The sequence below is a fragment of the Typopeltis vanoorti genome, chromosome 1 (assembly GCF_054136105.1).
Source record: "Typopeltis vanoorti isolate ZY-2024b chromosome 1, IOZ_Tvanoo_1.0, whole genome shotgun sequence".
Lineage (NCBI taxonomy): Eukaryota > Metazoa > Arthropoda > Arachnida > Uropygi > Thelyphonidae > Typopeltis > Typopeltis vanoorti.
Genome location: NC_143549.1, coordinates 75,961,515 through 75,988,547, shown reverse-complemented (window position 1 = coordinate 75,988,547; position 27,033 = coordinate 75,961,515). Strand labels below are relative to the sequence as shown.

Sequence of the window (27,033 nt, the reverse complement as noted above, 5' to 3'; positions counted from 1 at the left end):
CTCTATTATTTAATTTGTACATCAATGATATTGGGAATACTTTGAAAGGAGATATCCACTTGTTTGTTGATGATGCCAAACTGGGAAGAGCAATAGTTAATTCAGATGATGTGGACATCTTGCAGGATGACTTAAATAGGCTGTCGGTTTGGGCTAAATTAAATGGCTGCCAGTTTAATGTGGCCAAGTGTAAGGTGATGCACTTCGGAAGGAAGAGATCACATGCTGTTTACTATATTAATGGAACTGAACTGCAAGAAGTTGATGAGGCTAGGGACTTGGAGTTATTGTGGACAGAGAACTTAAGTTTTGAGGGCATATTGCAAAGGTTGCCAAAACTTCACATTAGATTACATGGTTATTGAAGAATACACACACGGATAAGGAAGTGATTGTCCCACTTTATAAGGCAATAACAAGACTTCATTTGGACTAATGTGCACAGATCTGGTCACCTGAATTTCTTGGTGATTTGGAAATGGTGGAGAGGATTCAGAGGCGAGTTACGAAAATTGTTGCATGCCTGTGGGATGTCTTCTATGAGGATAAATTGAAGGTCTGTGGGCTTCAAAAACTAGTTGATTTTTTAAGACCAGTGTAGGAAGGGAGAGAACGAGGGGGGGGGCCATCCCTGGAGATTGTGTAAGAGTGTGGTTAAAAAGGGTGTTAGGACTAGATTTTTGGCTTGGATGGTTGTACGTGTAAATGGGTGGAATGTGTTGCCAGAGGTGGTTGTGAATGCTTCATCTATGAATGAGTTTAACAGGGGCGAATTCTCCATGTTTGCTGTGCAAGCTCATTACTTGAGAAAGAAGTAATATTTATTTGTTAATAAATGCATGCATTTATAAGCATTCCACTTAGGCTTTTAGTTTTGTACACAGAAGACGTCTTAAGCTTGCGCGGCAATAATTTGCGTTGTGTATCGAAGGCCGATGCTTGCTCTTCTAGTCAAAGCGACCTCTGCTTGCTCGGTTGTGGGAATTTCCAGGTCCTCGCTGCAGCACTGATTTCGTGCGCGCACGTATAGCCACTCCCTTCACGTCGTCTTAAACACAGGCCATACGCAGTCAACATAGCTCTAGCTAACATGAGCTTCAGCCAGCCTTTACAAGTTTGCGTGTTGCTCGAGAAAATTAAGTTATAACCAACTTTTTATGACGATGTTATTGACTAGTTCATAAAGAAGAAGAACCATAGGGTAGAATTTATATTCAAGTAGCTAAATTGAAAAAAGATAAAATAAAATAAAATAAAAAAATCAGCTAACGCCTATTTGTTCGCGTATAGGGAGTAGGCGGGGCCGTTTACCCTAGAATATCATTTGTAAAATAAATGTTGTATTTGTATAATTAAATGTACATAAATTTCTAAATATTGATAGTTTTAAATGGTCAGTAATTCATTATTCCGTAATCAGACTTCAATCACACCTCTCACTCCCTGAATGATAACAAGAGCAAGCGTGAATTTCAAGACCAGTATTCGGTTCTGAGTTTTAGGGGAAGTATGACAGGTATTGTGTGAATAATGGTTAGTATGTCAATGTTGGGTCTCCCGCAATGAGTCTTTTGACTCCATGGAGGCACCTTATATATATATATATATATATATATATATATTGTAAAATCTTCGTGATCGTGATCTTTCAACTCTCACTCTTTGGATTCACTGCTATCACATAATCTTTCATATTCTGTCTTACATAAAATCTTCCGTTATCTAGATCATTCATTCCCACTGTTACAATAATCTCTTTATTCTATATCTTCTGCACCTTCATACCCTCGTTTTCGGTTATATTCCAAAACTTTAAAACCTTTTAAATGCCTAATTATGGAATCTCCATACAGCACTACATTCATCTTTTATTCCTCATTCCCTTTCACTGCTGCTTGTTTTTGTTCATGTTTCTATTCCTCTTCTGTATTAATTTGGTATATCATTCAGCGATTTCTAATAATTGTTGCCGTACTTCTCACTCCACACACACACACACACACACACACATGCTCACTTCATCTGTTACTTAATAATGTATCATTCTCAATCCCTTCTTACTTTCTATTCCATAAAAAGCATCTAATCATATAGAAACACTGTTAGTTAATCTATAAAAATTCGTTTGTATTTCTTTATTTATATAATATTTTTTTTATATATGCACACACAGGAAGTGTCATATATATTGGAGGCGTCAGGGTTCCAGCTATCTGTGATCGGCTACCGGTGTAGATTGAACTGCCTTCTCAGTCTTCAAAAGTTAGATAGGGCTAAAACAGCCTCGCCGTTTCCTATAGGGGATAAAAGGCATTAGCATATTTTATTCTATTTATATTTCATTTATTTATTTATTTTACGTAAATGATAGTCAGTGTTAGTGACATGTTAATGGATCTTTTGCGATGAGTCTATGAACTCCATGGAGATGTCCATATAATAATAATAATAATAATGATAATGATAATAATTATTATTATTATTATATCCCTCTGCAACATCCGAACCTGCAGTGAAGGCATTTGTATGGAATTTGCACTTGACAAATGCGTAACAGCTTCCATAGTTGGAGGGAAAATAACAGCAAGCAAAGGAATCGTATTTGTAGATGGAAACTTATCCCAGAATGAATCTACTAATACCCAGGAATTCTTGACTCAGACAACAGTTTGAGTTCAGAAGTCAAGACAAAAGAAAACAGAATCTGAATATCTGAAAAAAGTCAGAAAAGTTCTAAAGTCCAATATGAATAGAGGCAATACTGTTACAGCAATCAATAAATGGGCCATCCTTGTAATCAAATACACAGCACGAATAATTGACTGGTCACAAGCCAATTTGGATGCACTTGATCGTAAAATACTAAAATTAATGACAGCGAATCACCAAGGAAGTGATGTGGATCGGTTATACATAGGAAGAATGAAGGACGTGATCGTTTACAATTCAAGTATACAGTTGAAAAAGAAAAGCGAGCATTGATTGATTATATCAAGTTAAGCACAGAAATTATGCTAATTGAAGCTCACAAAGAGAAAGTAGTAAATGTAACAGATTAAAAAAAAATAGCAGTACATTTAGGAAAAAATAACAAAGAGATCAGAAGGTTGGAAATTAAAACATTCCATGATCAATCTTTGAAGGAAATGGAAGGTAAATTTAACAGCCGCTTTACTTGGTAATTGCTTCAAGCAGGGCAACATCAGAAAAGTGACAGAAGGTCTGATACTTTCTGCTTAAGAATAACCACAACAAACGAATGCAATCAAAGCGAAGATTGAAAAGTGCTTAACTGTTACAAATGCCGAGTGTGCAGAGATAGAGAACGAGAGTGGATCATTTAATTAGTTTTTGCAGCAAGATAGCTCATCAACAATCATGAGTTCAACACTGTAGGTGTCTCATATCATCTTGATATGATTCTTCCATTGCATTCTATTTTGTGCAAGATTACTCAGTTTGTGTACAGAATTTCCACACCATTTGATGATGTCATCGTCTCGTTCTCTGTTTGGTCTTCCCCATTTGTTCGTTCCTTCAATCATTCCAAACAGCTGCGTTTTTTAATTTCCTCTCATCATTCATTCTACATATATGGCCAAATAGACGTAGTTTCCTTTTGATTATTATCTGGATCAGGTTTTCAAGATAGCTTATACAGGCTATAAACAAAGGCATGATCGAATAGCAAAATCTGTACATCGGTGCTTGTATAGAAAGTATACACTGCTTGAAAAGAAGTCACGGACACTATAGCGTGAGGAACAAACAGCCATGGCGCCCACCTCAATAAGGTCTAGAACCTCATTTCACTGTGATGATGGCAACAATCCTACGGGGTATACTTCCCGAAAACCTACGATAAAGATCAATGGGAATTTTGGATCATTCTTCCTGTAGGCATGTAAAAGTCCTAGACTGTTGTGGGGAAGACGTCCCTTGACCTCGCCCGACGCTCCAGCTCATCCCATAGATGTTCAATAGGGTTGAGATTAGCGCTCTGTGGAGACCAGTCAAGTGTAGTGACGTTCATGTCCACAAACGACGCATTTACAGCAGCAGCCTTATGACATGGTGCCTTGTCTTCCTGAAAGAGACAATGATGATGATGATTTCCCTAGAAACGCAATAAAGTAGGATGCATCATTGATTTTTCAGAATGTTCAAATATTTCTCGATGTTCAGTGCTCGTGGCACTACAAACAGAGGGCCGAGGCCAAACCAGGAAAAACAGGACCATACCATCACGCCGCCGTCTCCGAATTTCATAGTTGGGGTTATGCAGTCTTTCACCGGGCAACCGCCACACCTACACCTCTCCATCTTCTCGGTAGAGAGCATAGCCTAATTCGTCGCTCCATACCACAGCTTTCCAAACTTCCACATCCCATTGTACACGCTTTTTGCACCATTGAAGACAACGATGCATGTTGGTACGGATAATGTGGGACTTGAATATTACGGTCCTACCATGGAAATCCATGATGTGAGCCTTGGTTCTGAATGTTTTTGTGCAGATTCGTGTTCCAGTCAATGCCCGGAACTCTGCATTCGACGTTTCGGCCAACGAATTGCGGTTTTTACATATTACTTTTTATAGCACCCTATGGTCAAGCTCGGTGAGTGTGGTGTGTCGTCCACTGCAGGTAGCATTTGCAGTTGACTGTCTGCGCTTCCATCTCAGCATGGTATCGCTGATTGTTGATCTGGGATGATCCAATTTGTCAACAATTTGCCGAACAGATAGGCCTGCAACATGGCATCCTATCACAATGCCTCTTTCAAACTCCGTCACTTCCCTTCTTACAGCTATTTCACCCGGACACAGCTGCATTGAGTTGGGAGCATCATATTTCTCCAATTTATATCGACTACAGACACGTGACTCATTACATGGCACGATGCCTCCGTAGCACAATCGGAAGAACTACGGTACATTGCGCCCTTCGATTGGAATAGGCCTAAGTTCGATTCTCGACGCGACGGGAGGGATCTTTATCTGGACGATTTTAATCGAAGGTGAGTTAGCCGATCTGATACGGAGGTAGCAGGGTTTTTCTCCCGGAAACTCGGGTTTTTCATCCCGCATACAGACAAATAGGCCCTTCAGAACACACGCAATTTACAGACAAAAAATACTGGTGGTGGAGGTGGACGGCAGATGGCGTTGATGGAGATGATTCGTAGTAGAGGTTCAGTGTAGTGGTTGAGACAGCTGTAGGTGTCCTCCCGCGATGAGTCTTCGGACTCCTTGGAGGTATCAGGAATAATAATAATAATAATAATATGCTAGACATCACTGTAATCGAACAACAATAACATGTGTAGTTTATTGATGTAATAATACCAGGGTACAGCGCAGTCAAAGAAAAAAATTCATGAAAGAAATCTGGAGATTGAAATTCAACGATTTGGAAACAAAATAGCAACAACAGTTCCAACTGTCATAGGAGCAATACGAAGAGCATTTATGAAACATCCAGAAAGCTGATCCTCATAAATGTAACACCATCTGAATTCCAGAAAACGGCACTCTTAAGGACATCGCACATTTTACGACGATATCTGGTCGATTCCTTGGCCTTTGGATAAGGACCGAATTGGACTCATTTGCCAGTCAAAGATTTCTTTATGCTCTATGTTGTTACTTTTTTTTTTTTTTTTTACTGTCAACTCTGTTAACCAAATATTGAAATAATAATAATAATAATAATAATAATGTAATATAATTATATATCTTAAAAATCGTATATTGTTTTAAAAATTGTATGCTGTTTACAATTTATTTATCTATAATATAATTGTATATCGTTGTACGTGGTGCCGTTCCTAACTTGCAGGTGTCGTAGATATGGTTATAGTTGAAACATTAACAAATTAATATAATTAAATTAGTTGCTTGAGGTATGGTATTATTTTTTTATCACATTTCATTAATCAAAAAACTAAAAAGTATATTATTATTATTATTAGTAGTAGTAAATATGTGTATATGTATCTATTTTTCATTTTATATCGTTCTTCGAATTTATAGAGTTAAAAACAGCCGAGCTTGTTTACTAGTTGTTAACACTGAAGTCTCGTTTATGTCACATCTAGAAAAGGTTGCATACCAACGTTGAGATGCCCACACAATCAGAATTCTTTCGTACAATTTTAATAGGTGTGGTTTTGTGTAGGCGACGTAGCCTTTAAATGGCACGATGGAATTTTGTAAAGTCGTTTGAGGAATATATTTTTAAGTGGGTATCGTAGAAATTTGTATGTTTGTTTATTATTTTTTTAGACAGTGGTATCGGAGTGATTTGATATACATTTCTATTAAACATTTTCTTATAGACAAACACTTGGTAGCTCAAGTGTGAAATATCCCTGGGTAACAGATTTAATAATTTCGAGAGCGTAATTTGTAACTGCATCACCAAACACACACACACACACACACACACACACACACACATTAAATACTGTATTAAGTGGTTTCCTCAAATTATGTGCTTTTTTTCGAACAGAATTTGGAATATTATATTGAATATGACCATTTTTGTGTCAAATTTAATGAGACCATTTCCTCAAGATGCATGAAATAATTAGACAATTGGTTTATACTGTGAAGTATAGCAATGTAAAGAAATATCCCCCCCCCCCCCCGATCCTGCTGTTAAGCTGGGGTGCTCAAATAGTGCCGATCTTTTCATAATCTTTTTTTTTTTTTTTTGAAAGAAGCTTATTTCTTTCTTAACACACTGCTACTGCTAAACAGGCGATTGCATGCACATTTATTGAAATTTAATACTTTATTATTAACTTCAACAAAATGGTGACTACGAAAGTGTTCGATGATGGATAACATCTGTAAATAATATTTTTTTCCCCTAGTTAATTTTGATTATGTAAATAGTACAGTTACGCAGTCAAGTAATGCTTGCAAATGACGTGTTTACTAAATGGTTTAGTGCATAACCCAAGTAATGATTATTGTTATTTTTGTGTTTTGTGTTAAGTTTAATTATGCTTTCAATTTGGTTTGTGTTTATAATCTTTAATTATCGTTCTGTGAGCACAATTAATCATTGTCGTAATACACCCTTATTTCGATTTTTTTAAAATTTTTTTTTAAAGACCTTGGGATACCTCTGCCCACTGATGGTGGCAGCGAAGATGATGTAATCAAGACTAGTCCGACAGAGTGTGACTCTGGAGTTACAGATGATCAACGCAGTAGCACAGCGGAAGAATGCGATATAGAGGAGGACGAAGATTTTGATAAGCACAGCAGTAGCATGGGAGACACAGATAGCGCAAAAGGCTCGTTGCAGCATGACTCATGCAGTGAGTCGCCAACATATTTGGAAAAACAAAACCATCGTTCCATTTTAGACCCTGATTTGTTTCCTTCGATTAATTATTCTGAAAATCACGATGTGATAGATTTTCCAAGTGAAATTGAAAGGTATACCTCGAATAGCAAACCGCTTCCTTCATCTCAGTTTACTGAATCTCCATCATTGCTATCCTGCGAAAATGATTTAAAGCATTTAGATATTAATTCTTCAACGGATCCAACCGAATCACCATTTCACAGAAATAAGTTGGAGTATTACCTTAGTAGGAACTGTAATGACGAAGAAGACACAAGGCAGCCAAGAAATTCCACCATGAACTGGAATCCAGTAAGTTTATATTCATTTTTTTATTTTATATAAATATGTCTTTTTGAGGACTACGATATCACAAAGGTTTGCAAAGCTGGGAAAGGTAAAAAAGTAAAGTAACTATTTCAAATGTGGTGTAGCATTGAAAATCACAAAAGCGAAACGCTTTGAATTAGAAATGAAATCACCGGAATATTTTTATTACTGTAAAAGATAATACGATAATCGCGGCAAATAAGGTACGCAAAAAAAAATACATTTAATTGTCGGTTAAATAAAGAATATTACAATTTTATGGCAGAACGGGCCTCATTATCTGACGGTCAAATCAATCAAATTACGTTTTGAATCTACATGGTACTTATGTACTATAAGTTTTAAAACTTTTGCGAGAGTCCTATTAAAAAAAATGATATTTTTAATTAATGTAGTAAATCGTTGTCATGTTTTTGGAAATTAATCACGTATTCAAATGGCAAATTATTATTATTATGTGACACCTCCAAGGACTCATCGCGAAAGAGCACTCCGCTACACATCTAACCGTCTCCTCAATTTACTACTTAATTATTCTACTGCATACAACTACTATCAGCGCCATCTACTGCCCATCACCACCATCAACTATTTTTTATCTGTAAATTACGTGTGTTCTGAAGGCCGATTTGCCTGTATGCGGGATGAAAAAAACCCTAGTTTCCGGCTAACTCACCTTCAAACGAAAACCTTTGTAATATCGTTCATACTTACATTATTTCAGATTGTAACGTAATTAATAATAATTATTATTACTATAGTATTAATATAATGTATACTTGTTATATAATGTATGTAAATATTTTTTACATACATTATTCGTATTTTTTATTTTTTTATATCACTCAGCAGTTAGTGATCATTATCACATAAATTAATGTGTGTTAAAAAAAAAGAAGCAAATCTAAACGTCATTATGGATTGAGTGAAATATGCAGAGATAATCCAGACATGAAGCAGCTTCATTTTATTTCGTAAATAATGCTTATTATTCTATTGAATCCTAGTGTGAAACCATTGGCATGATTATCGGAAGTCTGGAGTAAGCCGAAAAAAGTTCCATGTGTGTTTTCTGGAATAAGATTTCCTGATTATGCGAAAATTAAATTAAAAAAAATTGAGAAAATAAATAAAATAAAAATACAGAAATCTTAAGCCTACCTACATGGTACTTATGTACTATAAGTTTTCAAACTTTTGTGAGAGTCACATTAAAAAAAAAAAAAAAGAGGAAAGAGATTGATTGTTAAACCTCATTGTAACAGGAGTAACGTTTTGTCTTCCATTTTAATTTAGTCAATCCCTGTCCTCTGATAGAGGGTTTTCTCATGAATAGGTACATAGGTAATAGACATGTAAACATGAATAGGTAAGTATTCTTTTCTTAGCCCTCTGTCTGCATGTGTCACTGATGTGATATACATCCTGCCAGGGGCAAATTCTCCATGCTTGCTATGCTTGCTGCACAAGCTCATTAATTGAGAAAGAAGTAATATTTATTTGTTAATAAATGCATGCATTTATAAGCATTCCATTTAGGCTTTTATTTTTGTAGACAGAAGACGTCTTAAGCTTGTGCGGCAATAATTGAACTTTGAGCTGTGTATCGAAGGCCAATGCTTGCTTGTCTAGTCAAAACTACCTTGGCTTGCTCGGTTGTAGGAGCTTCCAGGTTCTCGCAGCAGCACTGTGATTTCATGTCGTCTCACTCTGTTGCTTAAACACAGGCGATATGCAGTCAACGTAGCTTTAGCCAGTGAGCTTCAGGCAGCCTTTGCAAGTGTGTGTGTGTGTTGCTTGGGAAAATTAAGTTACAACCAACTTTTTATGACGATATTATTGACCAGTTCATAAAGAAGAACCGTAGTACTTCTTTATGAACTAGAACCATCAGTAATCCATTATTCTGCTAATCAACTTCAATCACACCTCACGCTCCCTGAATGATAACAAGAGCAAGCATGAATTTCAAGACCAGCATTCGTCCCTGCATCCTGCAGCCTTTCATGTGCAGGATTAATGCATGCATATATAATGAAAAACTTAATAGTACATATCATAAAGTACAGGAACAGATGAACAGATCAACATCAGTAGTACAATGGTACTACTGATGTTGATCAGTAGTACCATTGTAGGTGGAACTTCTCTAGCAGTAATTAAAGGAGTTATTTGTAACACGGTTGTAAGGTTCATAATTTCTAAAATGAATTACCCAAAAGAGTTTGCTTGATATTTGAATCAAGCATCCTAATTATATTGCACAGATAGAATTCACAGAAGTTTGATTGGTGTAAACTAATTTTTATGCTACATTAAGTTATGATAAGAAGCAGTTGTGAACCATGTTTGGTGATCTTAATCTTCCTACCAGCCAAAGTGGGTGAAATACACAAATCACCTTAGGATTTTTCAATTAAGGGATTAACAGCAGTTGTTGAGGGCCATTAAAGAGTGACCTTTGAGTCTACTTAAGATATACTTGGAGTTTCTCATCATCAACATCAAATTCCTGACATGTACCCTCAAGGAGTGTAACAGGATATGAAAGTACTACATGAAAAACTTACATCATTACTTACGTCCTATTTACAATTTTCCTCCAAATCAATCCGTTACCTGTCAAAACTCGAACATTGTCAGATCTTATATTTCTATCTTCTAAGGCACTTTTTACTGTATCAATCCACCTATATCTTGGTCTTCCTCTGGGTCTCTTTTTCCTGCCAACCTGGCAGAGAACACTTGTTTTGCTAATCTTTCCCATTCTTTAAGTGACCATGTCGCCTGAGATTAGCTCTGCTCACACATTCCTGGATGCTAACAATGTCAAGTTATTTAATAATCTCCTCGTTTTTAATATGATATTGCCGCTGATGTCATCTGTCCATGCCCCTGGTCCTTCTCAGGAGTCTCATATCTGCGGTCTATAGTCTTTGGTCAAGTGTTTTATTTCTAACCCAGCTCTCAGATCCATAAGTTAAAATTTGGACTTGGAATTTATTTTTTCAGGAAGTGTCCTTTAATATTTTAACTTTTTTTTCTTTACAGTTTATTTTGTTTGTTTATGACAGATAAAAAATTTCACATGTGTGAAAATAAAATTATTTTGAAATTTGACAAGATATCATTCTTACGGTGAATTTATTTACTAATGCTAACTGCCTTTTATTTTTCTAATCACTGCATTGGATAATTTGCTATTTTATTTTAATGACAGTTTTGTAGAAACTAGTTCTGTGATATTTTCAAATGCCTATGTTAAAAATTATGTTAAATACTTATAAATAACATGATGTTTGCAAAAAAATATTTATTGAAATAAATATGATTTGAACCTTTCCTCCCTTTACAAAATTACCTTACATGAATCATCATGCTTATAGTTTTTAGATAGAAGTTATTTCATTTTTATGAGCATCAGTCGATGTTAAATTGCATTACTTGTTTTTAATTTTGAGAATTTTTTTAACATCAAAAAGTTATATCCGGTAATATTTTAATATAACCTCAGTTTCTAAAAATTGCAAGAGTAGATGAATTATTTATTTTATTAATGAATTAAATGCCTGCCTGGTTGGCCGAGTGGTTAGCATATCTGCTCTCCAGTCAAAAGGCTGCGGGTTCGAATCCTGCTGTGGCCATGGATGTTTGTGCTTTCTGTGAAAATACTAGTGGCGGTGATTGGCGGCAGATGGCGTTGGTGTAGATGATGAAAGTAATAGTAGTTATTGGATTGAGTGGTAGAGAGTTGTAGAGTAGGTGCTTCCCTTGATGAGTCTTTGGACTGCCTGGAGGTGTCATGTAATAATAATTACTAGTTTGATGGAAATCAGTGATCCGCTGGTCTTTGCCCTTAGTCATAACTGATATGTCAGTTTCGTGGCCCAATGTCTTTTCAGGGTAGGAGAGTAAGGCTAAGCAGCTGCTTTATGGTCACCATGCCATCCCATTTTTCTAAACACTACTTAACGTTATTGTATGAAGTAGTATAAGTTCTGTGGTTGAGGTTTTGAGTGGGAGGGATTTTTTTCTTCCATAAAAAATTCTACATGCTTGTTTCAGAGATTGACTAATTGGGAATCTCTGAATAAAGGCCTAAAAAAGTTTATTGGTTTAAAGTAGTTTAGTGGTATCCCATCATCTTCTCTTTGATGTTAGGTTTAATGGAACCAAGTAACTCAATTGAAAACTTAGTTAACTTGGAAACTCAGTTAACCTACAGTTAATTCTATCTGCTTTTTGTCTGTTACATTTGTAAACTGCAAATGTAACGTGTTCTTATGACCAGCCTATTTTGTGGAATGAAAAACCAAAGTATCTGGAAGGGAAAACCGTACTCATTCAAGATAAAGAACAACTAAGTCAGAAACAGGTTGAAAAAGGCCTTGAAGAAGTTGCTCTGGTCATTGACTAGAATTGAATCCTACAACAAACTTCCAGAAGCCTATTTTAGAGTTTGATTCTAACATTATGGAATTATAATGTCAGACATCTGGGGGTGGTGTATGTTGGAGTGGAAGCAAGACAAATGAGGATGACTAGTGGAGTGTCCCAAGACTCTGTACTAGGACCACTACTCTTTAATTTATACATTAATGATATAGCAGAAGATTTGAGGGGAAGGGATATTCAGTTATTTACTGATGATGCAAAACTGGGAAGGGCAATAGTTGATAATGGTAATATAGATATCCTTCAGGATGATTTAAATAAATTGGCAGGGTGGACAGAGGATAATGGTTATTAATTTATTGTTGAAAAATGTAAGATAATGCACTTTGGGATGAAAAGATTATATACTTTGTATCATATTGATGGTACTAGATTACAGGAAATTGACAAGGATAGGAATCTGGGGTGATGGTAGATAGAGATTTGAAATTCAGAGAACATATTGCAAGAGGAGCTATTTTGCCTTATCTTTACATTGACAAGTAAAGATAAGGAGGTTATTATCACTCTTTGATTAGGCCACATGTTGACCACTGTCAACATGTGGCCTGTGCACAGATTTGGTCACCTACATTTCTAGTGATCAGTCTTTTGACTCCATGGAGTATCCACATAAATAATAATAATAAAATTCAAAAATTTACTTTGCATCAATTTTATAAAACTCTTTAATATTTTATAAGTTTCTATCATCTCTCCTCCTTTCGGCCTATCAACCAAACTTTGTAAACCACACACCTTCAACCTATCCTCATAGGGAGCATTTCACAGACCTGCCACCAGCTTGGTCACTTTTCTCTGAATCCTCTCTACCACCTCTTTTGGAGATTAGTCACTCTACTAATCTCCAAAAAAACCAGTGACAAATTTCTGCACAATAGTCAAGATACAGCCAAAACATAGCTGTTTTTGTTGCATCTTGTAAGATTACTGTAACTTCCCTACCTTTACTTGATAGTGTATTTTTCAACATCCAAGTAATCCTTTGAGCTGTTTTTACCAACTTTTGCAATATGCCCTCTGAACTTCAACTCTCATTCACCATTATACCCAACTCCCTAGCTTCATCATTTCCTGCAATCCATTGCAATCAGTATGACACATTTCATGTAACTTTTTTCAACCCAAGTGCTTAACCTTACATTTTGCAACATTAAACTGATAATTATTATCTTTTATCCACAGTGCCAATTTATTTAAGTCATCCTGCAGGATATCGACATCACTTTTATATCCTATTGCTCTCTCAAGTTTGGATTATCAGCAAACAACTGAATATTCCCCCTTAAATGCTTCTCTATATCATTAATATGCAAATTAAAGAGTAGTGGCCCTAGTACAGTACAGTACAGACCCTTGGGTACTCTATTAGTCACCCTCATTCTCATGGATTCCACTTGACCATATACTACTCTCTATCATGTCTGTCATCCACCTTCCTATTCATGCTGCTAGCTTCATATCTGTTCCCATTGCTCCAATTTTTGTAATAGTTTTCCATGTAGTATTCTATCTTTGCAAAGTCCAGTAGTATCATAGTGCAGCTATTTCTTTTATCCAATTCTGCTGTTACTTTATTATAAAATGTGAATAAATTACTAGGAACTACCCTTTACAAAAGCCATGCTGCCCACTATAGAGTATCGAATCCCTACCCAGTTGGATTTTACCTTTAATCAACTTTTCTAATACTTTCACAACCACTCTTGATATATTAATTGATCTGTAGTTTGCTACTCCTGTCTTGGAGCCACCTTTAATGGAACTATCTTACTCTCTTTCCACTCCCCCCCCACTAGAATCCTGCCAGAGCTGAGACTTAGATTGATATCAATCTAAGAGGCGATTGATATAAATTATATTTCACATTCATGTAATACACAGGTTGACATTGCATCCAGTCCCCTTGCTTTATTCACATTGATATTTTTTAATATGCTGAACACCTCCTGTCAGCATATTGAAATCTCAATTTTGATATGCATCTCTGTCACATCATCAACTGCAAAATCTTCCTCTATATGATACACCTTTACAAAATGATCACTCAGCAACTGAACAATTTCTTTTGCCTCTGTCACCTTCCTACTACCAGCAATGATTAAAGTCATCCTACCATAGTCATTTTTCCTCTTACTTGCTACATAACAAAACAAAAAAAAACAACTTTTGATTTACTTTGGCCCCTGCTTAGCTAATTTTCTCTCATAATCTGATTTGATCTTTTTTACTAATCACCCTTAGGCCATACTACTTACCCTTCTTATTTGCACTTTGTACTGCTCATGAGTATGCTGATCACCTTTTTTTTCTTTATATTCCCTACATAGTGTTTTCTTTTTTTGCAAATCTTGCTTTATATCTCTACTCATTCACTTAATCCCAACTTGGTTTATCCTCCTGACCCTTAGGTATGCACTTTGATACTGCTTCTCTCAAGCAATCTCTCTGACTACTTCCCATGCACTACTTGGCATTCTTTCCTTGTAGCTTCTCAAGTCATGGCAGTGATCCAAGTTAGATGCCTTCTAAGTCTGTCCTAATTACCAGCTTCATTAACCTTTTTTTGACAGAGAATTCCACATGTTTACAACCTGCCAGACTGGAAAAAGACTGCCTTGTCACTCTTCCCAATTGGAGGCAGAGTATCTGTTACAGGTAATCCCTTAACAACTGTATAAATTCCACTTTCATCCTGCATGGTCCCTTTCCTTCCTCCAGTCTTTGTTCCCATAGTTGAAGTCTCCCATAATAACTGCTCGTCTTTCACTTAGTGTGCTATTCTGCTGATGCATGGCATCTACATCTTCCTGTGGACACCTTGGTCTATAGGAGCAACCAACAATATATTTTGTCCTGTTGTTCTCTATCTCACACCAGATATCCTCAAATGAATGATCTCCCCAGATTTAAAATCCTCTTTAACTTCTAATTTTGTTTATCTTAGTTCTTTAGTTATTATTATTATTATTATTATTACCCCAAGACCTCATGCAGTCAAAGACTCATCTGGGAGGTCCTTTTATCACACACACATCTCATCATACCGTGTCTTAAACACACTCAAACTCCTTGCAGACACCACACTCTCAGGCAAGGCATTCCAATCATTCACAACTCTGCATGAAAAAAACCTGCCTCTCACTCCCCTACTCACAACCTCTTTATACAGTTTCCAGGGATGACCTCTGGTTCTCCCCTGATCTCCCACTATTCTCTGTAAAACTTCTCCAGCATTGATCCTATAACAACCCCTTACCAACTTGTAGGTCTGTATCATATCTCCCATCTTCCTCCTGTCAACCAGACTACAAATTACATCTTCTCAATCTTTCCTCATACTCGACATTCTAGAGGTCAGAAACTACCTTAGTCAGTCTCCTTTGGACCCTTTCCAACATCTCTTTATCCTTCTGAAAACTCGGTGACCAAATCTGGGCACAATAGTCCCATGTGTGGCCTAATCAAAGCCTTATACAATGGAACAAGAATCTCCCTACTTCTACACGTCAATGTCCTACACATCATTCCCAGAAGCCTTTGTGTTGTCTTCACAATTTTGGTGATGTGTCCCCTAAATTTTAGATCCTTATCCACTATCACCCCCAGATCTCTTATTTCCTCTACCTCCAACAATATATTCTCACCAAGCATAAATTCTGTGTCCCATCTTTGTTTTCCAAATTTTAAAACCTTACATTTTGCAACATTGAATTCACATCCCAATTTCCTTGCCCAATCACTCAATCTATTCAAGTCTTCCTGTAAGGCCACAACATCTTCACTACACTTCATGGTTCGTCCCAACTTTGCATCATCTGCAAACAACTGAATATCCCCATCCAAATCTTCACCTATATCATTAATATACAAGTTAAACAGTAATGGACTTAAAACAAACCCCTGAGACACTTGCTAGTGACTTTCCTTTTCCTGGATATCGCACCCCCATACACAACTTGTTGATACCTATCAGATAGCCAGTCTCCAATCCAATGCACCAATCTAATATCCAACCCCATCTGCTCTAGTTTGACTGTCAACCTATCATGAGGTACTCTATCAAAAGCCTTTGCGAAATCCAAGTATATTACTGTGTATTCGTTTCCTCTGTCCAAGGAAGAAGCAGTCACTTTATTGTAATAAGTAAGTAGATTACTAAAACATGACCTCCCTTTAGCAAATCCATGCTGTCCATCAAAGATAATACCATTGTTATCAACCCAACTCTGGATCCTAGTTCTCACAAGCTTCTCTAACAACTTAACCACAACCTGACACACAGATAGGCCTATATTTTGATGCTTGAGTTCGATCACCTCCTTTATGAAGTGGCATAATCTTGCCCTCCTTCCACTCCTTAGGAAATTGACCGAGTGCAAGAATCATATTAAAAAAAATATGTCAAGGCAGGTGTCAACTCCCTGGCACATTCTTTCAGAATATGTGGTGATATATTATCAAGTCCCACAGCCTTATTAACATCTAGTTTACTCAACTCCCCATACACCTCTTGCTCACCTACAGTCAGTCTCTCCTCCCCATCATCAACTGCTCTCAATCCCTCCACAAAATTGAAAGATCTTTATGAACTGTTCATTAAGTATCTCCACCACACATTCTGCATCAGCTGTCTTTATACCATTTTCTCCAATCAATGTCATCCTTCCATAATTATTCTTTCTTTTGCTGGCTACATATCAAACGAATTCCTTAGGATTTTTTTTTTGGCTTCATTAGCCAACTGCTGTTCATACCTCTCTTTAGCTACCCTCACCAACCAAGTCACCCTCCTTGCTTGGTCTTTGTAGACCTCATGGAATTGGTTCTTTCCACTTCTCTTATGCTGCCTCCACAATGCCCTTTTTCTCTGTATCGCATACTTAATCTCTTTATTCATCCATCTCACACCCACCTTATTTAACCTTCTCACCTTTGGAATACATTTAGACATTGCATCTACTAAATAGTTTTTGAAAATCCCCCAAGCTGCATTGCTCTCTTTTCCATCTAACTCCTCATTCCATGCTACACATGCAAGATGTCTCCTGAGCTCTTCATAATCATCCCCCTTGTAGTTCCACATATATCCTTTTCTCACAGAGGTTCTCTCACTGCTGGCAAGCACTCAGGTAATCACTTCATTGTCACTCTCACCAACTTGAGGGTGATTTGACATCTCATTTATAATTACATCCTCTGATGAGATGACCAAATCCAAGACCCTCAATCCTTGTGTGTCCTCTGTTACATACTGTCTGAGGTAGTTATCCTTCAAAAACTCAAGAAACTCATTTTCTTTACTTCCAGTGGCTATCTCATCATTCCAGTCTATATTGCCATAATTAAAATCACCCGTAATGATCACCTTTTTCTTATTTACTTGGCTAATTTGATTGTACATTTCATTATCACCACCATCCACATTACCTGGTGTATAACAACATCTCACAAGTATTTGATTCCATTCACCTCTATCTCACACCATACTGCCCCAAAACCACTGGCACTATTTATTATTATCAGCAATACCCTACCTCCTGTCCTATTCTCTCTATCCTCCCTGAAAATATAATACCTTTACATTCTATCCCTATAATTTATTAATTCTATGTATTAATTCTCTCTGTTTGCAGAAATAGAATTTACATTCTTCAAACTGTAATTTTGAATTGCAAACTGTAATTCTGAATGTAAATTCTATCTCAGATGCTTATAATTTTTGGGCAAGTTGTAATTGCTGCAATGAGGGGGGGTGGCAAAAACCCCTCTCCCTTATACCTGATACTTCAGGCATTTGTGCACATGTGTTTCAACATTCCCTTGAACCCAAAATTACCCTTGTGTAATGTCATTACCAACCCATTCGAATTGGAAACCTGTGAAATCTCATTCTGCATTGCATAATAATATTTGTAGATGCACTTGTTTATCCCGTGGGGGGGTTGGCCATACACATGCTTGATTGCATCCACCTAATATCTCTAATTTCCCTGATGTTGCACTTCCAAATTTTCTCTGAACAACACTCTCCAAATATGTTCTTTCGTCCATCAATTTCAATTTATACATATATACATATATCGTCAGCAAAGGTTGCTCGTTTGGTAGCGCCTCTGCTACTAATAGCTCACAAAAGCTTAAGCAAGTTTGAGCCCAGTTAGTAGTTGGAAGGGGAATTGTTTGATGCTGTTGGCACACTCTCCCTTGATGAGTTTTTGGACTCCCAGGAGGTGTCACATAATAATAATAATAATAATAATAATAAACTGCATGCCATTTTTGCACCCTTGCTGTTTAACTTATTTGTTAATAATATTTCATGTGGATTGACTGGGATCCTCAGTTGTTTGCTGATGATGCGAAGGGAATGCTGATGTTAATTCCCTTCAGGAACATTTCAACAGACTTTTAGCTTGGACAGATGAATGGGCTGTAATTTTAATATTAATATTTTCATGGTTTTGGAGTGCATAGATCTGAAAAAACTATACTGCAGGAAGTATATGAGATTTGAGATCTGGGAGTGACCAAAGTTTAGAGGGTATATTGCAAGTATTGCATAGACTGCACATCGTATTGCTGCTATGATAAGGAGTGAGTGGTTGTGCCACTGTTTAAAGCATCATCAGACCACTTATTGTGCTCACATTTGTCACCTAATTTTCATTTTGATGTGGAAACATTGGAGAAGGTCCAGAGACGAGTGACTAAGACAATATCAGGACTCTAGAGAGTGGTTAAGGAATATAAATTGCAGAGTTTGGCAGATAGGAGAAAAAGAGGTAACTTGATAGAGACATTTAAGTTAATGACTTGATTTTATCAGATTAATAAAAAGAGAATTATAAATAAGAGTAGAAGGTGAGAGAAGAGTGTAAGGAGTAAATTTTTTACGTAGAGAATTGTGAGTGAATGGAACATATTATCAGAACTTGTTGTGAATTCTGAATTCAGGGAGTGTTAAGGATTTTAATGTTTAACTCCACAATGATTCCTCTGACTCCATGGGTGATGTGATAATAATAACGATAATATAATTCATCTATTTTCTAAGAACCTCCGTAGCTCAGTCAGTATAGATGAAGCCCTTTGGTCGGAAAGACCTGGGTTTGATTCCTGTCAGTGACATGAGGAACCTTTATCTGGTCTCTTTCAACTAAAGGTGAGTTAGCCGGTCTCATATGGAGGTAGGGGTTTTTTTCACCTGGAAACTCAGGTTTTTCGTACCCCCCCCCCCTCCCCCCAGCACAGGCAAACTGGCCCCATGAACACACGTCACTACAAACATAGGACATCTCCAGGAATAGGGAATAACCAACCTATTCCATAGGATTTCGATTCTGAATACCTACACAGTAAAATGTGTAGGTCTACGCATGAGTGTAAATTAGGATAGGATAGGATCTATTTTCTGTCCCTAAGTTCTTTTCTTTATGATTCTTAACTCCTCTTTTATTTCTTGAAGTTTTCCTGTTGATTTCTTCCTGATTTTAGTTAATGGAACTAAATAAATAGGGCAGATGTAGATGAGTTAGATGAGTACGTGTGAAGGCAACCATGAAGTTTCTCAGGCAATAATATCAAATGGGATAGTCAATTCATAATGCAAAGGTGGTTGGGGGATCCATGGAAGAGGGATGCTACAGTTTCTATATACAAATGCTAGAAACATCAGGAATAAGAGGGAAGAGTTTTTGGCATTGGTTAGTGCTACCTTTCCAAAAGTTATAAGCATTAGTGAAACTTGGCTAACAGCAGATGACATAGTTACAGGGACAGAATGTGATGGATTTAGTATTTTCAGGGAGGATAGTGTGGACAGGTCAGGAGTTGGAGTACTGCTAGTGATAGCAGATGAATTGCAGCCAACAAGATTAGGAGTCATTTTGACAGATGGCAGTTCTTTTGAGTCAATCTGGTGTAAGATTGAGGTCAATAGGACAAACTATAATAAAAGGTTGCTGTTGTAGTCCAGATGGGGGGGATGTGCCAGGGATGATGTAGAAGTGTGCATCATCAGATTAGTACAATGAGTGCAAATCAAGTAATTATTATGGGGGACTTCAACTTCAGAGACATACATTGGAAGAAGGATAGATCACATGGCAGGAAGGAAATGAAATTTATTGAGAGATAATTACCTGAAGCAGAATGTGATGTTTAGGACTTGGGGATATGAGAGTGTTGGATCTTGTTATAGGGTCAGAAGACCTGTCCATAACTAAGGTGGCTACATTGTCTCCAATTGGGGAAAGTGATCATGTGGTCTTGATTTGGGAGATAGCAAAACATGGAACTTCCAGTATAGAAGGGGTATATGTGGAACTATAAGGCAGGCAACTATGATACACTTTGGGAGCAGCTTGAAGCAGTACCATGGCATAAAGATCTACAAGGGAAGGATTTTCACAGCAGGGGGAGGGGGATAATCAAGGAATATCTGGAGGAAGCAATATCACACTGTATACTGAAGGCCAGGAGGCTAAATTGGGTAGGAATTAGTTGGATGGGTAGTATCGTTAAGCATGAACTGAAAAAAAGAAAATGTTGTGGAGAATATATAAGAAGAAAGGTAACCAGCTAACTCAGGAATAGTACAAGGATCAGGCAAGAAAAGTGACCAGTATGGTAAGGAAGGCAAAATCAGATTATGAGAAGAAGTTAGCCAAAGAGGCAAAAGGAAATCTCAAAGAGTTACTAATTATATGAAGAGCCAAAGGCTTCAATTTAAATCATTTATTCATTATTTATTCAAAAATCATTTATATACATAAATGATATAGGAAATAATTTGAAGGGAGATATTCAGTTGTTTACTGATGATGCCAAGTTGGGTAGAGTAATAGTTAATCAAGGTTATGTAGCAAGCTTGCAAGATGATTTGAATATGCTGACAGTATGGGCAAAACATAATGGATGTTGATTTAATGTGGAAAAGTGTAAATTAATGCATGTTGGGATACAAAGATTACAAGCTGTGTACCACATTGAGGGGAACTGTACTCCAGGAAACTGATGAAGCCAGGATAGAGAGTTGAAGTTTAGGGGGCATATTGCTAAAGTAGCCAGGGTAGCTTGCAGAATTATTTGGTTGTTGAAGAACACTAACAAACAGAGATAAGGAAGTTATCATTCCTCTTTATAAAGCCTTGATATGACCACATCTGGATTTCTGTGCTCAGGTCTGGTCTAGTTTGGTCACCTGGGTTTCTTTGGGATGAGGATGTGGTGGAGAATATCCAGAGGCAAGTGACCAAGATGGTGAGGGATCTGTGGAATGCTCCCTATGAAGATAGACTGAGGATTTGTGAATTGCAAAAGTTGGTCGATAGGCAAAACAGGGGAGGGGATATGATAGAAACATTTAAGTTCCTTGAAGGATTTTTTGGAATTAATGCAGGGGGGGGGGAATGTTTCAGTACTTGGCTAGAGGGAGCAGAAGAAGAGGTCATCCCTAGAAGTTGAGTAAGAGTGTGGCTAGCAAGGGTGTGAAGACTAGATTTTGTGCTTGGCGAATGAATGAATGAATGGAATGGATTACCTGAGTCAGTTGTGAGTGCTTTGTCTGTTAATGGTTTTAAAGAGAGGTACAATAGATATTGTGTTGATAGTTTTGGTCTCCCACAATGAGTCCCAGGACTCCATGGAGGTGCCCATGCAACAACAACAACAATAATAATAATAATAATTCAGCATTAGCTTTCATTCCAAGTTGAACTGGATCTTCTTCTCTTTCTTCCTTTTGGTTCTCATTCTGATATCGTTTTGTGTATTTCTTTTTCTCCTGTTCTCTTCTTTTATGTTTGTATCGTATTATAAAAAAGTCCAGTTATAGAATAGTCTTTAAAAAAAAAAAATCCAGATTTTTTGATTACTTCATTCTGTATTTTGTGCAGACTTCATTTCTGTACCAATCATCTCCAATTTAATTAGTCTATTTAATCTGAAATGATTTCTGTTGGAACTTCAGCATAGACAGTGTTATTTATTGTCAATGTTTTAGAGGGTATAAAGTAACATTCTGGATAACAGGTTGGCAAATGAAATCATCTGTTTTAGGTTGTTTAATAATTCTGCTTCATAAAATAAGACTTTAACATTCCTTGTTATTTCCTCATGCCATTATGTTTCTTTCTGCTTTTGTTGAAGCAACATGCATAACTGACCTTAAATGCGATTAAATTTGTGATATTTGTTTTCACTGAATGTTTAATGGAAAATGCAATTCATCAAATTTATGCTGTATTGGGAAGTTATATATGCCCTCTATACTTTTATTTGAGTTTCCCCATTGTACTTATATCATCCAAGATTATTTCGAAAGTTCTTATATGACATGCAGCAGCAAACTACCATATTGTGAAATATCCCAATGTAGGGATGAGGGATGTACTTAATAGTTTGACTAATGAAGGTCTCAAGCCTAGAAGAAGAGGTCCATTTAAGCTCAGTGGGTGGGGGTGCAGAAGAAAAATTGTAGTTATGCCATGATAGGCATGTGCAGTTGAGTCACATATTCATAATCTATATTCAGTTGTTTTATACAGGCAGTGGGACAGTAAGCAGATTTTGATGTTTGTGAATTAGGACATTATTATTATTATTATCATTATATAGGTATCTCTGTGGAGTCAGAAGAATCATTCCAAGGTATTTTGTGAATGATTCCAATCACTCATACAATACCTATTTATACCTCTCCTTAAACACATTTACTGATGATGCACCCACCCATTCACCAACCTCCATGCAAAAAATCTAGACTCTTGCTAACTTCTTACATAACTTCCGGTGATCCCTTATTCTCTCCCTTCTTGCCATGTATTGAAGAAAGTCTTCAGTGTCAATTGTATAACACTCCTTTAATAATTTAAATGTTTTTATCATGTCTTCACTCTTTTGCCTATCAGCTAATTTATGAAGCCTACAGATTGATAATCTGTAGGCTTCATAACTCTTTAACCACTTTCCATGCAAAGAACCTACTCCTCACTCCTCTGTTCACACCCTCCTTATACAGTTTCCAGCAATGGCCTCTTGTTCTACTCCCCTCTCCCATTCCATGAAAAATCTCGTCCATGTCGACCCGATAACAACTCCTGACTAGCTTATGTGTCTCAATCATATTTCCTACTCCCCCCCTCCCTCCTATTCACGAGGCTCTGCAACTTACATTCTCTCAATCTGTCCTCATACTCCACATTCCAAAGATCACTGACTATGTGAATCTTCTCTGGACCCTTTCCAACATATCCTTGTCACTATGAAAACTCGGCAACCAAATCTGTGCAGTGCACATTTTCTTCGTCTTGCCATTTTAAGTGGGGTGAAGATAATCTACTGAATTTTAATGTTGTTTGAACTCATCTTATTTCCAGAAAGAAAGACCAAAAAAGAAAGAATAGAAAATAAAAAGCTTGCTTTGGACTCCCTGTAGTAATGTTTCATAGACTACTCCAAAGCTTTTGACTGTGTTCAGCATATGAAATTGTGAGAGGTAATGAAAATAAAGGGTTTTCCTCAACACATTATCAGGTTGATAGCTGACTTATACAGTGAATAAGTAGGTATGGTAAGAACAGGTGTTGGATTAACTGATTGGCTTCAGGTTGGCAAGGGAGTTAGGCAAGCTTGCTTAATTTCTCCTCACCTGTTTAGTGTCTATGCAGAGGACATCATGTGTGTAGCATTGGATGAGCATAGCACAGGAATTAGGATAGGTGACAGATCGATCAGTAATCTGAAGTATGCTGCTAATACAGTACATCTTTGTAATGACTAGGAAGAACTAGGACAAATCCTTGATAAAGTTAATGAGATCAGAAAGAACAGAGGACTTTAACTCAATCCTAGCAAGACAAAGATTATTGTTCTCAAATGAAATATAGACAGGGTAGTGCCTGAGAAACAAAGTGTACCTTAACAGAGAAAGAATTGAAGAAGTCAGTAAGTTTGAGTTCCTGGGATCCATTATTAATGTGAAGAATTGCTGTTCAGAAGACATCAGAAGAATAGGAATAGCTAAAACAACAGTCAGATACTTGTGTAAAATCTTGAAGGATGGATCTGTCTCCATAGGAACAAAGTTGAGGATTCTGGAGGCAGCTGCTTTTCCAACATCAACTTATGGATGTGAAAGAAAGGCTCGGAAGAACTTTAAGACTCCTTAAAGATATTGACAGAAGAAAGCTGAAATACTTTGGACACATTGAAAGAAAGGAAGGAGGACTTCTCAAAATAGTAATAGAAGGTAAAGTTCCTGGGAAAAAGAGGAAGGGGCTGGCCCTCAATGAGATGAATGGTGTATGTCTGAAGGGACCGATCTTCAGAGCGTCGAAGCCTCCAGAAGGGAATACAACAGAATCACCTGGTGAGGACCAGGTAGTCCTGTTGTAGTCCATTTCTCAGTGGCACATCCCTGAGGAATTGAGTGACCATATAGCATCTGATGCAGTCCAATGAATAGATGGATGGATAAGCTTGCATTCTGAGTTTTTTAGCAATAAATTACTTCTCTCTCTGTTTTGTTCTCCAAGTCACCCAGCTAAATATTCTTTTTGAAAGCTTGTTAGAATGTGGGACTAAAATTATGAATAAGGGCTTGTCTGTAAATTACATAATGGAGCTTCTGGTTTTGTGAAAGTGTCTGACAGTAGGAAGAGGAAGGTGGTCTAAGAACATGTCATATAATACAAAAAAACGTTTTCTATCATTCTTTTGAAATCTATATTTAGCATTTGTATTTTCTAATAAATATATAAACAGTAACAGCTTTCAGTCTACAAATGGATCTTCAGTTATGATTACATGTATATTACTTTATTGTTCATTAATAATAATAGATATCTCAGCTTGTATTGTATATGAATAGGGAAAAAATTAGGAATGTTGCTAGGAGATTGCAGCATCTCCCTGCAAAGACTCAAAAAGTGATGCAAATTTACATCTTTATATAGTTAAAATTTGAATGTATACATAAGTGGATACTGTTTTTGGAGTAGACATGTGGTGATTGTGTGTGTGTGTGTGTGTGTGTGTGTGTGTGTGTGTGTGTGTGTGTGTGTGTGTGTGTGTGTGTGTGTGTGTGTGTGTTGCTTTACTGCTGAAATTATTAGTTTAATTTCATTCTTGACCCATATTTATTGGATAATTTACATTAATTTTCAAGTCATCTAAAACAGCATACTAACACACAAAATAAAAATTTGAATATTACTTGAATATTTATTCTCCAAGTCACCCAGCTAAATATTCTTTTTGAAAGCTTGTTAGAATGTGGGACTAAAATTATGAATAAGGGCTTGTCTGTAAATTACATAATGGAGCTTCTGGTTTTGTGAAAGTGTCTGACAGTAGGAAGAGGAAGGTGGTCTAAGAACATGTCATATAATACAAAAAAACGTTTTCTATCATTCTTTTGAAATCTATATTTAGCATTTGTATTTTCTAATAAATATATAAACAGTAACAGCTTTCAGTCTACAAATGGATCTTCAGTTATGATTACATGTATATTACTTTATTGTTCATTAATAATAATAGATATCTCAGCTTGTATTGTATATGAATAGGGAAAAAATTAGGAATGTTGCTAGGAGATTGCAGCATCTCCCTGCAAAGACTCAAAAAGTGATGCAAATTTACATCTTTATATAGTTAAAATTTGAATGTATACATAAGTGGATACTGTTTTTGGAGTAGACATGTGGTGATTGTGTGTGTGTGTGTGTGTGTGTGTGTGTGTGTGTGTGTGTGTGTGTGTTGCTTTACTGCTGAAATTATTAGTTTAATTTCATTCTTGACCCATATTTATTGGATAATTTACATTAATTTTCAAGTCATCTAAAACAGCATACTAACACACAAAATAAAAATTTGAATATTACTTGAATATTTATTAGGTCCCTTATTATATTTACAATAACCCAGAATGTTAGAGTTAACACCCTGAGATTCAGGAACAATGCAGGATGTACACTATTATTATTTTTTTATTTTTTATCCTGACCTCCATGAAGTCATAAGACTTGTTGCAGAATGTCAACATAAAGCCTGTTGTACCACTCCTTAAATTCATCCACTGTTTGCACTTTTACTGTTCTCTCAGGCAGTGCATTCTATGTTTCTATCACTCTGTGTAAAAAACCCGCATCTTATTCTCTTACTGTCTTATTCATACTTCCTTTTGCAACTTATAGGTACAGGGATGACTACTTGTAAAACATGAAACTCTCCTGTGTCAATCCAATAATAACCTTTCAATAGCTTATATGTCTCCACCATACCCTTGCACCCCCCCCCCCTTTGTCTTCTGTTCACCAAACTTTCAGTTTTCATATCTTCAATCTCTCCTCATAACCACATTGTAAAGTCCTGATATCATTTTTTTATCATTTTCTGTATCCTCTCCAAAGTTACTTCATCTCCTTCAAATCCTGTGACCAGATCTGAGCACAGAAATCCAGATGTGGTCTGATCAAAGCTTTATACAATGGGACCACTACTTGTGGTCAGTGTCCTTGTCAATATTATTATTATTATCATCATGATAATAATAATATTATTATGTCACCCACTCTTCATCCAAAAAAACTACTCCTCACCCCTTTTTACAACTTTCAGGGATGGTCTCTTGTTTTCTCCCTTTCTCCAGATATTCTGTGAAAAATCTCATCCATGTCAATCTGGTAATTACCCCTTGCCAGGCTTATATGTCTCTTCTCTTCCTTCTATCCACTAGGCTTTGCAATTTGCATTCTCTCAATTTGTCCTCATATTCCACATTTCAGAGACCAGAAATAGACTTAGTCAATCATATCTGAACCCTGTCCAACAATTCATCATCCTTTTGAAAACCAGGTGACCAAATTTGTGCACAATAATC

At 36.7% G+C, this 27,033-nt stretch overlaps 1 protein-coding gene across 2 annotated transcripts in view; it reads left to right on the top strand.

Annotated features, from left to right (window-relative positions):
• Window positions 1–27,033, top strand: part of LOC150110102 (uncharacterized) — a 268,812-nt gene that overhangs the window by 58,730 nt on the left and 183,049 nt on the right. For both annotated transcript variants that reach the window (XM_090391413.1, XM_090391419.1), the window contains exon 3: window positions 7,123–7,673. In XM_090391413.1, coding sequence (XP_090247539.1) covers window positions 7,123–7,673 — 551 coding nt within the window. The remainder of the gene's footprint in view (window positions 1–7,122; window positions 7,674–27,033) is intronic.